General features: G+C 34.7%; 1 protein-coding gene across 1 annotated transcript; it reads left to right on the plus strand.

Annotated features, from left to right (window-relative positions):
• Positions 1–1,240: 1,240 nt before the first annotated feature.
• Positions 1,241–4,430, plus strand: LOC149384286 (Exostosin family protein). The gene is made up of 3 exons (XM_089628190.1): positions 1,241–1,562; positions 1,784–2,926; positions 3,830–4,430. Exons 2-3 carry the CDS (start codon positions 1,988–1,990, stop codon positions 4,349–4,351), a joined length of 1,461 nt encoding a protein of 486 aa, XP_089484316.1. The 5' UTR covers positions 1,241–1,562; positions 1,784–1,987; the 3' UTR covers positions 4,352–4,430.
• The last annotated feature ends 9,327 nt before the right edge of the window (positions 4,431–13,757 follow it).

A 13,757-nucleotide genomic window follows, 5' to 3' on the forward strand; every position in this document is an offset into this window, starting at 1 on the left:
GTTATATAATTTGGTCTTTTTGAGATCGGGGCTTAAGTCCTTGTCAAGCCCAGGCTCGAGCTCGGGCCTTGGCCTTGAGGGTCGAGGAATTGGTCCTGGTTTGGGCCCAAGGTCATATTTATTAGGCCTGGCCCGACCATCCAATAAAAGGGCCAGGGTCTGAACCTCGTTTGGCTTGAAGAAGAAGGGTCGGTCCGGTCCGGCCCGGCCCCGAATTTTTTGACATCTTTAGGCTGGGCTCTGCCCTTAACATTGATGTTAGTAACATGTTTACACCCTATAAATTTTATAGAGTCGCATATATATTTTTTGTTAATTTATATGAAAATTTTAGTCAAAATAACAATCAGATGTCAATCGAAGAATAATATTTTATGAGAAAGGAAACCGAAAGTCATAAAAATGATCATGTTTGACTCAATAAAATTTATAGTGATGTAAAGAGTTATATCTAATATTTAAAAAAAAATAGGGGAATAGTCGCCGAGCGTCGATTATAATAGGGAAAACATAACACGAGTTTAATCGAAATACGACAATTATTCTCATAATTATTAGAAATATCATATTTATTCCTTTTACATCACTATAAAATTATAAATAGTATTTTTATACCTTAAAAAATTTTATCGAGTCGAATATCAAAATACCCTTAATAAAATTTTAAAAAAATAAAAAATGTTTTATTAATTAACCATACAAAACAATTTAGCATACAAAAATCATAGACCGATCACACTGGAGTCTTGTAATGAACGTTTGTTCTATACAAGACCATGTTGATTCTTTGGAGTCTAGACTTAGTGTTGTTATATTGTCCAAGGAAATGGGCTAATTTGAGTACAAGAGAGAGAGAGAGAGAGAGAGAGAGAGAGAGAGAGAGAGAGAGAGAGAGAGAGAGAGAGAGAGAGAGAGAGAGAGAGAGAGTTATTTGAAAGTAGTAAAAAAATCATATATAACTTAATAAAACTTAATATTTCTATAAATTATTGCCGCATTTTGACTAAGCACAAACTATATGATATTTTTCTTTTATAATGTATATGATATTTTCCCATATGAAAATATTAGCACAATAAATATATGATATTTTTCATTATAATCCGTTGATATTATTACATAAATATCTCATTGGATATCAAGTGGTTGCTTGGCCTAGCTCAAATTGACAAGATCTGCACCCCCACTGAATAACCGTGTGGGTGAGCACACCGTAAGAAGCCACTAGTAGTGGTGACGCACAAACAGAGAAAATGAACAACGCGGTGACACACTACCACGAGAAAGCTTTTTGCTTCTTCTTCGGTTTTGCTTTCCATTTTTGTGTACAGTCATCCCCGAGAGACCACCATATTAAAGAAATGATGGTCACCTGAAGCGAAAAATAGACTTAACAATAAATTCTCGAGAAAGCTGATACAATATACATAGACATGTGATATATACGCCCAAAAACTGTCGTGACTCTGTTTAAGAAAAGAGTCCCTCTTCTACAATACGCCAGTGCAACTTGCTCGAATATTCATACATTTGAATGCCATTGACGAACCAACCACATTGAGGTATTTATTGGAAACCCAGATTGGAACAAGCTATGTTTTCCGGTGATTTTCACTTTATATCTTTCAGCTCTGAAACAGAATATATAATATCGTTAGTTGAGCGGAAAGGTCTTGTTCTTAAATCTCAATTAAATCGTTATTTCTTTAGACTATCGCCAGATTGTGGCAAATTTATTCTGCAATAATGAATTTTGAATCGTGGGTTTTTTTTTTTTGGGCAGAAAATCAAGACATACATAGTGGAAATTGATTGTTTGCATTCGGTAGATGGTGGGGTAGTAATAGTATAGTTTAAGACAAGGACTGGGTTTGTTAGGAATTGAAGCTTTCGCTGTTGGTTAGTTTTGGAGTAGCCAACTTCATTCATATTTCCCTAAAACATAAACCATTAGATAGCTTATTTTCTTTGAGTTTTGTAACCAATAATGTCTGAGAAAATTAGGCTTCCTTCAAGGCTCCATTTTTGTTTGATTGTCATTTCCATGTTCCTTTTAGTCATGTCTTCTGTCTTCCTTCTGTTTAGCGATGGCTCTCTCACACCCAGATCAGTTTTTAAGCTTATTATTGTCAATAACACCTCTTATAATACAAAGCCCGATGACTTAGAAGAGCATATCGAGTTTCCCAAAGCACCAATCTTGACAACGCCTCGTCCAGTTAGCCATCTGACCAACAAACCCAATTCATCCAAAACGCAGAAACCGAAAATTACCTGTGACTCAGCCACGGCACGGCTGAGAGTTTATATGTATGACTTGCCTCCAGAGTTTCACTTTGGTTTGTTGGGCTGGAAGGGGCGGGAAAATGAAAAATGGCCCGGAGTTAATGACCCGAGCCGAATCCCGGGATACCCGGGCGGTCTGAATCTACAGCACAGCGTTGAATATTGGCTCGCTCTCGATCTTCTGTCGTCGAATCTCCCGACGATCTCCCGACCCTGCACCGCGATCAGGGTGACGAATTCGAGCCGAGCGGACGTTCTTTTCGTGCCGTTTTTCGCGTCTCTGAGTTACAACCGACATTCCAAGCTCCGCGGGAACGAAAAAACGAGCCTCGACAAGAGGTTGCAGGAAAAGCTGGTGCGGTTTCTGACGAGGCGTGACGAGTGGAAGAGACGGGGCGGGAAGGACCACGTGATAGTGGCCCACCACCCGAACAGCTTGTTGCAGGCTCGGAGCGAGCTCGGATCTGCTGTGTTTGTGCTCGCGGATTTCGGAAGATACCCGGTCGAGCTAGCGAATCTCGACAAGGACGTCATCGCTCCGTATATTCACCTCGTGCCTTCCCTTCCCGCCGATAAATCACCCTCGTTTTCAGAACGTCCTATCTTGGCGTACTTTAAGGGAGCGATATACAGAAAAGACGTGAGTCTCGTTATTCTTTTTCTCTTGTTATTTGAATGCCATGATAATTATCTAGTCTTTTGAAACTTTAGGGTTGCAATACACCCAAGGCTTAGTAATCGTTGTTAGACAACCAGCCAAAGATTAATATATAAGTAAAATGTCTTTTACAACATTCCAGGTTTAGAATACAATAAACGCATTAATTTACTTGCATTATAAAGTGAGAGACTTTTGCTAATGTTGCTATATTATGATATTTATCTTATTTTAGTAATGTAACTCAATGTTTTATGGGTTCATGGCTCGGTATCATTGGAGCATCGGAGTTTCAAACTGCGTAGAAAGTAGTGTTATTACAGTTGATTTGTTTCCATTGATCTATCAGTGTCTGTTTGGAGCGCCTAGAAAATGCGAGGGAAAGTGAAAATTCAAAGAAAAATGAAAATGCGGGTTGTACATGGGAAAATCAAAATTTGTTTGGAAGTGGCGGAAGTTACGAGGGAAAGAAGATGAAAATCCTTAGCATTTTCCCGTTCTTCTTTGGATGAGCTAAAAATGTTAGATGGAAAAAACAAAAACATCAAGTTTAGAGTGCTGCGAACGCTTGTTGTCGTGGGACTTTTTTTCCCTTCATTATGTGGAAGTGTTTCTTGATTTATTTATCAAAAAATTAGGGAAATAGTCAACCTAAACGTTTGACATTGCTAAATAGTCAACGTTTGTTAAATCTTAGGTAAATAACCGTAAATAATGACGTGGTCTAATATATGGAGGTAGCTATATATCTAAGATTTACATCTGTAAATACATGAAAATTACTATTTACCTAAGATTTACCAAACGTTGGCTATTTACCAATATCAAACGTTCAATTGACTATTTTCCTAATGGACCCTTTATTTATTATTATTTTTTTTTCAGGGAGGAGTGATCAGGCAAGAACTGTTTTACCTTCTGAAAGACGAGAGCGACGTGGAGTTCGAGTTCGGGAGCATCGGCGGTAGAGGGGTCGGGATCGGAGAGGCGGGCCGCGGGATGGCTTCGTCGAAGTTCTGCCTCCACATCGCCGGCGACACTCCGTCGTCGAACAGGCTGTTCGACGCCATAGCCAGCCACTGCGTCCCCGTCATCGTCAGCGACGAAATCGAGCTCCCATTCGAGGACGTCCTCGACTACTCGCGCTTCTGCGTCTTCGTCCGAGCCTCCGACGCCCTCAGGGAAAATTACCTCGTCGACCTTCTCCGAGGGGTCCGAGAATCCGCGTGGACCGAGATGTGGGAGAGGCTGAAGGAGATCGCTCGCTCCTTCGAGTATCGCTATCCGTCGAGGCCCGGCGACGCCGTCGATATGATCTGGCAGGCGGTCTCGCGTAAGAGATCGTCTGCTCAGTCGGATCGTCACAGGAACAACAGGTACAAAAATGTCTCGGCCGTTTTCTCGTAGCTATTGAACTTGTAGAATCGTATGAGTTAGTTGACCGCAGAAACGTTTTTGTTTCGGTTGATTTTAATCATTTTTTGCAGCTTTGCGGCCTTTCTTTAAATGATTCACTTGAGTAGGGCTTGGATATAAAGAATAGTTAAACCCAACGGTCATTGACGTAAAATAAAGATACAAGAACCTGGTCTATAAAGTATTCTACTATTGATTTGTTAGGAGTTCATACAATATGTAAATGAAGCAAAATTCACTGATAGATTTCTTCACTAAGCCAAAAACTAAAAAAAATGAAAAGAAAATAAAAAAAACGACTAAAATTAGCTTATATGATTCTAAAGAAACTTCTTTTCATTTTCCTCAAAATTTAGAAAATACTTCCAACACTCATTTTCTTGCATTAGAATCTCAACATTTTGTTGTGAATCGGATCTGAACCTCTTCGAACTCTCCGTTTGTTGGATTGGTTCGGGTCGAACGTCACCGAGGGAGTGGGCGCCAAATCCAGCCTATTCCTTTGCAAACCCTTTTGAGCTAGAGCCTTGGAAATGTGGAAACCACCAAGGAATGGTAGTTTCACATTGTCCCATCTCAAAGCTAAGTCTCGGCTTCTGATGGCAGAGACGTTTTGTGGTTGAAGAGCTAATAAGAACCCAATACAAAGAAGTAAAGTGGACACCCTATAACCCAAAACTCCCATCTTTGGCTCTACACAATACAGAGCATTCGAAAAGAGGAATGTTGATGTGTTTTGTGTATTGTTTTGAGGGTGTTCTGTTTTGGTTCATTCAGTAAAAGGCAAATGAATGTCTTTTATGGGATTTGGAAGACTCAAAAAAGCACTAAAGCATTCAACTGAGGTTAACAAGGGAAATGGCATAAAAGAAAGCATGATAGGGAAGTTTGAGATTGAGCTCATGTATTTATAGACAGAAAAATCTATGATCAATCATAAGGTTGTGATGAGAAGCACAATATAAAGCTGTTTTAGAAGAGTCTTTGACAGGTTTGAATGAAAAGTCGGTTTTGGAGCACAATCCTAGAGAAGCCAAGTATCTTTTTGGTGAAGTTATCTCTTCTCACACATCCCCATCATTTTCACTTTGCCCTCTTTCTTTTTCTTTTTTTTTTCTTTTTTTTTTTCATATGAGGACCAACTCCCCCACGACATCGCAACCTTGTTTTTGTTGATGTGTTATTTCTTATAAAAGATGAAGATTTCGGGGTTTTTATTTATTGAAAACGATGGGGATACGGATATGTGGGAGAGGGTAAAAATAGATTATTGCAGCCGGGGTGGTTATAGTAAGGAAGGTTAAGCTTATGACCCATTTTATCGAAATTTAGCTTTTAACTAATAATTAAGAAAACATAAGTTGTGCTGAAATAGAGTTGGATTCGAGACAATAAAACTCTATTTTTGTCTCATCTCACTCTATTAGTTGAGTTATACTTTCAACCAAGGAATCAAATGCCGGAGAATTTCCACGATTTTCGCCGGGAAATTCGTTTCCGGTGGGTAAACGGCCATCGAAAGCTAAATATGTCGTTTCGTCGTTTGTCGTTTTTTTTTTTTTTGTCGTTTTTCTTTTTTTGTGTCGTTTTTTTTTTTTTTTTTTTGCTGTTGTAAGTGTTTTTTTTTTTTTTTTTTAGATATTTGTCTCATAGTCTAACCTTTATTTATAAATTATAATATCACACATAATCTAATATATAATATCACACATTTAAAAATTATATATAATATCCAATTCTATTATATATAATATCACACATACTATGAGACAATTCTAATAGATAATATCACACATTTATAAATTATATATATTAAATATTATTAATAGCACACATTTATAAATATTATATGTATACAATTTTCTATTAAAAAAGATTATATACATAATGTATTTTCTTTATATATGTTTAAAAATTGAAAAAATATATGTATGTATTACATGTATATATTTTACCACATTTTTTCCGTTCGGTTTTCCATCGGCACGTCGGTTTTCCATGAAAAACGGCATTTGAAAACGGCATTTCACTTGTCATTTTCCACATTTTTTCCGTTCGATTTTCCATCGGCATGACGATTTTCCGTAAATCAGGAGCCTCGAAACGGCAACGAAAATGACATTTTTTTCCTTGCTTTCAACCGATGGTAGCCATTGCACTATTTTAAACTATTTATTTGTTAAAAAAAATACCACATGTATCTTCCAATTTTTAGTTAATTGTTACATTCAGAATGAGTGTCTTCAAGCATGTACTTAGTTGTTTGATCATTATATCAATAGGCCATTATGATATATTAACGTTAAAAATTTATCTCAAAATATATATTTTGGTTGACTTTTTGTGTATTAATTTGCCAAAATTAGCATATTAAAAGTAGATGATATCACAGGTGTTAAAATTTTATTAATAAACCGATATTTATATTAATATTTTTCATTTTTTTGTTGTTAATTTACCAAAAAAAGCATATTATCATGTAACATTATATTATTCTTAATCAATTTTAATCCTCATTTATAATATACATTATAATACAATAGTAGCTCCGTTTCAACCAAAATATTAATTCGTGATCTATGAAGATAACTAAAACATTCATCCAAAAAAAAAAAAAAGATAACTAAAACACAAGAATGACATTTTTTCTTGTATTTTATAAAAGACTAATTATTTTTCGTCACAAAAGTCTCTCATCCTCTATAACATTTCTAGTAATCACTCCATGAATCTTTTACATATTTACAGTCTTTTAAAAAAAAATTATCATCCTGATTGTATTATGAAATTTTGAACGAACATACTAAAGAATTATCTTATGAAATTTTAGTCGGTAACTAATATTCTGTCAGTAATTGGAACATCGGTACCGCTAGACAGTTTTTGTATTTTTTAGATATCTATGTGAAATCGAATCATTGATGCGATATTCTCAAACCTTTATTTGATTGTCACCAATGACTTAATCTAATTTAAAAGTTTTTTATGTTGAATCTCAAAAATTAGTATGTATTTAAATGTACCATACAATTAATTGAGCATTATATATGTTAACGCCGTTTTCGGGTTAAACACTTAGAATCACACGTGGCTCGATCTAGGGCCGGACCCTATGATCGCACGTGGATCGAGAGATGGTGAAGTTGATTGCTTCTTGAATTGTTTCGTCTGAAGTGGTTTTCGGGTTCGCTTTATTCTCCGAGATCTTCGTGTTCTTCGGTTTCTTCGGGTTCTTTGAGTTTGTTGTTTTCTTTGGGCCCTTCGAGTCCTTCGGTTACTTCGGGTCCTTCGGGCTAATCGAGCCTCTCACCTAAGAAACAAAAAACGTAAGCTTAAAGAGACGCGGAGGGTTTCCCCTCGTCGCGTGCTCCGACGCTCAACATTAGTCCAATCGTGGTGCCGAGGTGGGTGATATCAAGTTCGTCTCTAAGGATTTCAGAGAGAGGAAACGAGTTGTGATTTGGGCAGCCTTTTCCCAAGTTTTGTATCACTTACCTTATGTCTTGTAAAGGTGGGGTATTTATAGGTGAGCTTTGAGGTTGTGGCCAAGATGGAGAATCATTGAAGACCCTTGAGAATGGCCTAGAATCTGAGCATCTTCGTCCAAAAACGTGACACCGAGCATCGTCATGAGACTATCGGCATTGAGTCTTGCCGATAGTCTATGGGATGATCGATGGTTTGTGAGCCGAGGTTTTGCACGCCGATAGTCTGATGGGCTCGTGTTCGCCGAAGGTCACGATCGCCGATAGTTTCACGCCGATAGTCTCGGCCATGAAGTTCGCCGATGGTCTAGCGCCGATGGTTTTGCGCCGATAGTCTCGGTCATGTAGGTTCGCCGATGGTTTTGCGCCGATAGTCTCGGTCATGTAGGTTCGCCGATGGTCTCGTCACTTGGAGGCTCGCTGAAGGTTTTCATGGACGATGGTTTTGCTTGCATCTTGTCAATAAATTTATTGACAAGTCGTCGGTTCGAGAATTTTTCCTTCATAAATCGCCTCGCACGATATTATTTATGAATTTTTCTCAACGGCATTCTTGATGACTGACTTTAGGATTTTAACTCGTTGAAGTATTTGAGTTGTTGCTCTAAGAGTTGTTACGTAATTCACTTCGAGATTTTTCATAGAGCCTTTTTGTCTAAGGATTATCCCCTAGTTGACGCTGCGGGACTTTTCTTGAGATGTCGTCTCAAAGCTATTCACGGTTCAACGCCGTTCATGGGATTTGGTTAGGCATCGATTTTAGTCCAATCTCGACACATCAAGTTAATGGGCTTCGTTATTGGAGGGATGGCCCAATACTTCGTGGGCCTATTTTTTCGGTGGTCCGCTAATTTCACATATTGGAAAATAACGTAATAACAATATATGATTAAAAAAAACACTATTATTAGATTATTAGGAAAAGATAAAGATAATAATAATAATAATAATAAAAACAATAATAATAAAAAGTAAAAGTAAAAGACGGATTGTTTAAGAGAAAAAAGCTGTTAGAGGAGAAAAAAAAAAATCAAAGCAATTGAGTTAACGTAATAATTACTCTTCTTTTTCAAAGATTCAATTTGGCTAGATTCTCAAAAGGTGGTCTGTGTAGCGTAGGTTTTGCTAATCTTTGGGCAGTATAGCCATTCAACGGGAATGACCAGCAAGTACATCGAGTGCTTTAATCTTTGGGCATCAAATTCCAATGAATAGAGCATAAAGAGATCAGCAATCATTTGGAAATTGCAACTCATTATCGTTCAAGACACAAAAGATAAAAATGTGGGGTATTTGCTCTTTTGTTCAATTCAACTGTCCCAGAAAATTTTGGATGCGATACAATTATCCATAGATGGACAATCTTGTGGAGAAGTAGGAAAATAAGGAACAAAACAATGTTTAAAGTGCATGCTGGGTGGGTGGATGATTTTATATTAGAAAGAAATGTTGATCATCGATTAAAATATCAATTAAAAATAAATTACGGATAGAAATGCCGATTACTTACAGAAACACCAAAAAATTTAATTAAAATGGACTACAATGCAAATATTATTAAATAGAAGTTCAATAATTAATAAAGCTGATATACTGAATCACACAAAATTACGATATCTTAAATTGATTAAACATTTTAATAAATTAAAAAGTATTGCAAATTTTGAGGGGAAATGGACAAGGTTGCCCCAAATTTTTAAATGGTAGACATTCTATGTCCCATTTCATGTTTTTATCTCCATCAATACTATTTTTGTGTTTAAAATGTGAGACATTTTTAAGAGAAAAATATGAAAGGGTATAGAAACCTATCATTTTCTTTCTTTAAAAAAAAACAAAAAACAAAAAAAATAGACAAACAAAAACCCTACTATTTTGAAAGTGGGGACAAATAGTGCCATTTTTACAATTTTGACTCAGTTTCTTCTAGGTAGTTGAAAACCATGCCAATAACAATATACACAAAAATACTCATGCATCGTAGATAAAATAATAAAAACCAAAAAAAATAAAAAAATTCATTTGCTAACGAATCCAAAATAAATTAAATTCACAATTAAATTTTGATTGCCAGGGGAAGTTCTATTTTCCATCAAAGATATTGAAATAAATATAATTTTCAATTTTTTATTGCCGATATCTGAGAAGTGCTATTTCTTGTCTTTCAGTATTATTCAACCATGTATTAATCAGTTGTAACTATGCTAGTAACGGTATCCTTGCGTTCCAATTATTTTTGCACAATTAGAAGATGTTGCATATAATATAAAGGTGAGCTTAATTGAATGTATGGAGGCAAGAGAAATCAAGAGAAGGACGTCAGAAGGAAATCATCAATCAGGGCCGGCTCAACGAAATTTTGGGCCTTGGGCGATTGAAAAAAAGGGGTCTTTTACAATTATATTTAAATTAATTTAAAAATATAATATGTTATAAATTTATCATTAAACAAAATATAAAATATAAAATAACAAGACCATTCAATTTAATTATTAAAAAAAACAAATAACAAAATAAAAAGGTAAGAAAATTACACAAAATCCACTTTTCTTGCTTTTCGAGATGCAAATTCAGAAATTAAATCATTATAATCAAGTTTGTCTAGCAACTCTTTTTCGACTGACAAAATAGCAAGCCCGCTAAGTCTTTCTTGGCACATGGATGATCTCAAATAAGACTTTATCAACTTCAACTTCGAAAAACTTCTCTCTGCGGAAGCAACGGAAACAGGAATAGTCAACATTATTCTATAAGCAACATAAGCATTAGGAAAAGAATCAACGTGCTTAATATAGTTAAGTATTTCCATCGAGTTACTATCATCTTTTTGAAAAACTTCCCTTAAAACTTGTAATTCAGAAAATAAATCCAAGCCATCTAGATCGGAATTTCCATCACACCTTAAAAAACATTCAAGATTTAAACAACATTTTTTCAAAGTATCTTCATCTAAAAGCTTTAATTTTTTAAAGTTAAACAAAAAACCAAATAGATTTTCAAATACTTGATATTGTTCAAATCTAGTTCTAAGAGAAGTTATCACTTGATCTACCATAAAAAGAAAATACTCAACCCTAAATAACTCCTCGGGAGATCTTATGTTATCATCAACATTATTTTCTTCAAAATGCTTTGTTCTACGAATAACTCTTTTCTCACGAAATATAGGATCTATATTCATATCAATTGCAATTTCTTTTGCCGAAGTCAAAGCAGATTCAAATCCTTTTTCACGATAATTTTCAAAAAATGAAACAAGACCTTTTAGTTGATCTATAGCATCATCAATATGAATATCTTCACTTTGAAAGTTTTTGCTAACCGAATTGACAACAAACAAAATATCATACCAAATAGTCATACCTAGCAAAAATTCAAAATCCTCCAATTCATATATTGCTAGACATTTAGATTCACTCTTTATTTTTGGATCTTCACTTGTTTCTTCCAATTCAAATAAAGCATCTCGAATTTTAGGAGCTTGAAATTTAATTGCTTTAACACTTTCTATACGACTTTCCCAACGAGTTTGTGATAGTGACTTGACTGTAAGAGTAGATATATTATTTTTCAAAATTTTCCATCGTTTGGGAGAAGAAGAAAATAAAGTATAAATTCGTTGAAGAACTCCAAAAAAAAATACGGCCCTAACGCAAGAGTTTGCAACATCACAAATTACTAGATTAAGACTATGACAACCACAAGGGGTATATAATGCTATAGGATTTATATCTAATAATCTTTTTTGCACCCCTTGATTTTTTCCTTTCATGTTAGATCCATTATCATATCCTTGACCTCTAGCATCTTGTATATCAAGCCCTAAACATTCAAGTTCTTTTACAAGCTCATCAAAAAGTCCCTTTCCGGAAGTGTCATCAACATTCAAAAATCCCAAAAAATATTCTTGAATCATAATAGGATTTCTAGAAATATCTACACACCTTAGGATCATAGTCATTTGTTCTTGATGGCTTACATCCGGAGTACAATCAAGAATAATAGAGTAGTATTTAGCTTCTTTTATTTTTTTCAAAATTGTATTTTTCACCTCTTTTGCTAATAATTGAATCAATTCATTTTGAATATTATGTCCTAAGTAATGATTATGAATTTCACCATTTTGAATACGACGGATATGCTCTATCATGATTGGGTCAAATTCACTAATCATTTCAATTAAGCTAAAAAAATTTCCATTGTTCTCTTGATGAATTTTTTCGTTACTTCCACGAAATGCCAAATTATTTTTTGCTAGACTTTTCACAATGGCTATGATTCTTACCAAGACATTCTTCCAATGTTCCTTCTCTTTATTAATTTTTTCTTGGACATCTTTGTCGATTGTTTTATTCTTAGACAAGCCTACCTCAAAATCAAACCAAGCACTCATATTAATCAAATGTTCATTGCTTGTCTCGTGACTCTTCAACTTGTAACTAAGGTGTTTCCAATCTCTAGTTCCTTCATTTCCTAGTTGACTCATACATTTAACACTAAATAGTTTGCAACAAAAACAATACACTTTGTCAAAATCTTTAGAATAAACTAACCATCTCCTATCATGTTTCTCCCCATTTGACAAGTTTCTTACATAATGAGAAATCGCAAAGTGTCTAGAGTTTTCATCTTTGGGAAACTTTATATCACTGTCTCGTATTGGACCTTTCTCTATTACTAGAATTTTTGAATTGCTATCTAAATTTTTCTATCTTCCCGGATCGTAAATACGACTCATGTCATCGTTATTTTCTTGATTTTCATTATCATCTAATGTATTCTCAATTTGTTGTGTATTTTCTACTATTGGATCATTGTTATCGCCTAGTACCTCTTCATTTATTCCTTCATTCGGATGCCCCACTCGCCCCCCCCTTGGGCCGGCGATGACATCAATCCATGGAAGGTCATTCCTGACCACGATTACACATCAAAGATTGCAAATTAACGACATTATCGCTGTAGCGATCAACCTCATTTTCTATGGCAATTTCTTCACATCTTGCCCTAAATAATGAACTTTCTTCCAAACCTACAATTGTCATGTACTTAAAAATTAAAATGAAATTTACATTTTTTTTTAAATGATCGGAATTCATTTGTCCATAGTCACGTAGAGGCGCATTCATTAGTTTCATTATTGATTTTTTTAATTAGTTTTCATTTTTAGTTTTGGAGAGTGTAGCAAAATAGCCAAAATGAAACTATGAAATTCGTTTTTAGCCTACGTTTCACAATTTTTAGGTAAATAACCAACAAGTTTATGTGGCAATAATTAAGGTTTGATTTGCCCTTATTTATTAACAAATTCGTCATTTTATTTCTCTTACTTTTTTTCCAACACTTTTTTTACATAAAACTTCAAAAAACCATATATATCTCATATAAACTCGAAATTGAGTGATTCCAAATCCTACGGATTCGTGACGCCGAGATCTTCAAAAATAGATCCATTGTGTTTGATGAAAAAATGTTTAATACCATAGATGTAAAAAAAATCACGTTACTACCTTAAATATGGAAATAACTGAAATTTTTTAAAATTATCGACATAAATATAATTTTTCATAAAAAAAACAATGGGTCTATTTTTTAAGATCTCGGCGCCACGAATTTGTAGGATCTTAAATCACTCAATTTCGAGTTCGTATGAGAAAGATACGAATTTTTGAAGTTTTGATGCAAAAAAAGTTATTTGAAAAAAAAATATGAAAGAGAAAGTGACAAATTTGTTAATAAATAAAGGCAAATCAGATATTAATTATTGTCACATAAACCATTTGGCTATATCCCTAAAAATTGTCAAACATAGGCTAGATCTAAAATCACATGTTTAAAATGACCTAGTTAGTTACAAATCTCTTTAGTTTTCTACATTCTAGATCAAAGTGTTGTTCAATTTTCGGAGAATT

This window comes from Urtica dioica, chromosome 10 (assembly GCF_054948205.1).
Source record: "Urtica dioica subsp. dioica isolate 48M chromosome 10, U.dioica_male_clone48M_v1_H2, whole genome shotgun sequence".
Taxonomy (NCBI): Eukaryota; Viridiplantae; Streptophyta; class Magnoliopsida; order Rosales; family Urticaceae; genus Urtica; species Urtica dioica.

Coding starts and splice junctions, on each gene's coding strand:
- LOC149384286 (XM_089628190.1), top strand. CDS start 1,988: ATGTCTGAGAAAATTAGGCTTCCTTCAAGGCTCCATTTTTGTTTGATT. Junction 2,927..3,829: donor GAGCGATATACAGAAAAGAC/GTGAGTCTCGTT, acceptor TTTTTTTTTCAG/GGAGGAGTGATCAGGCAAGA.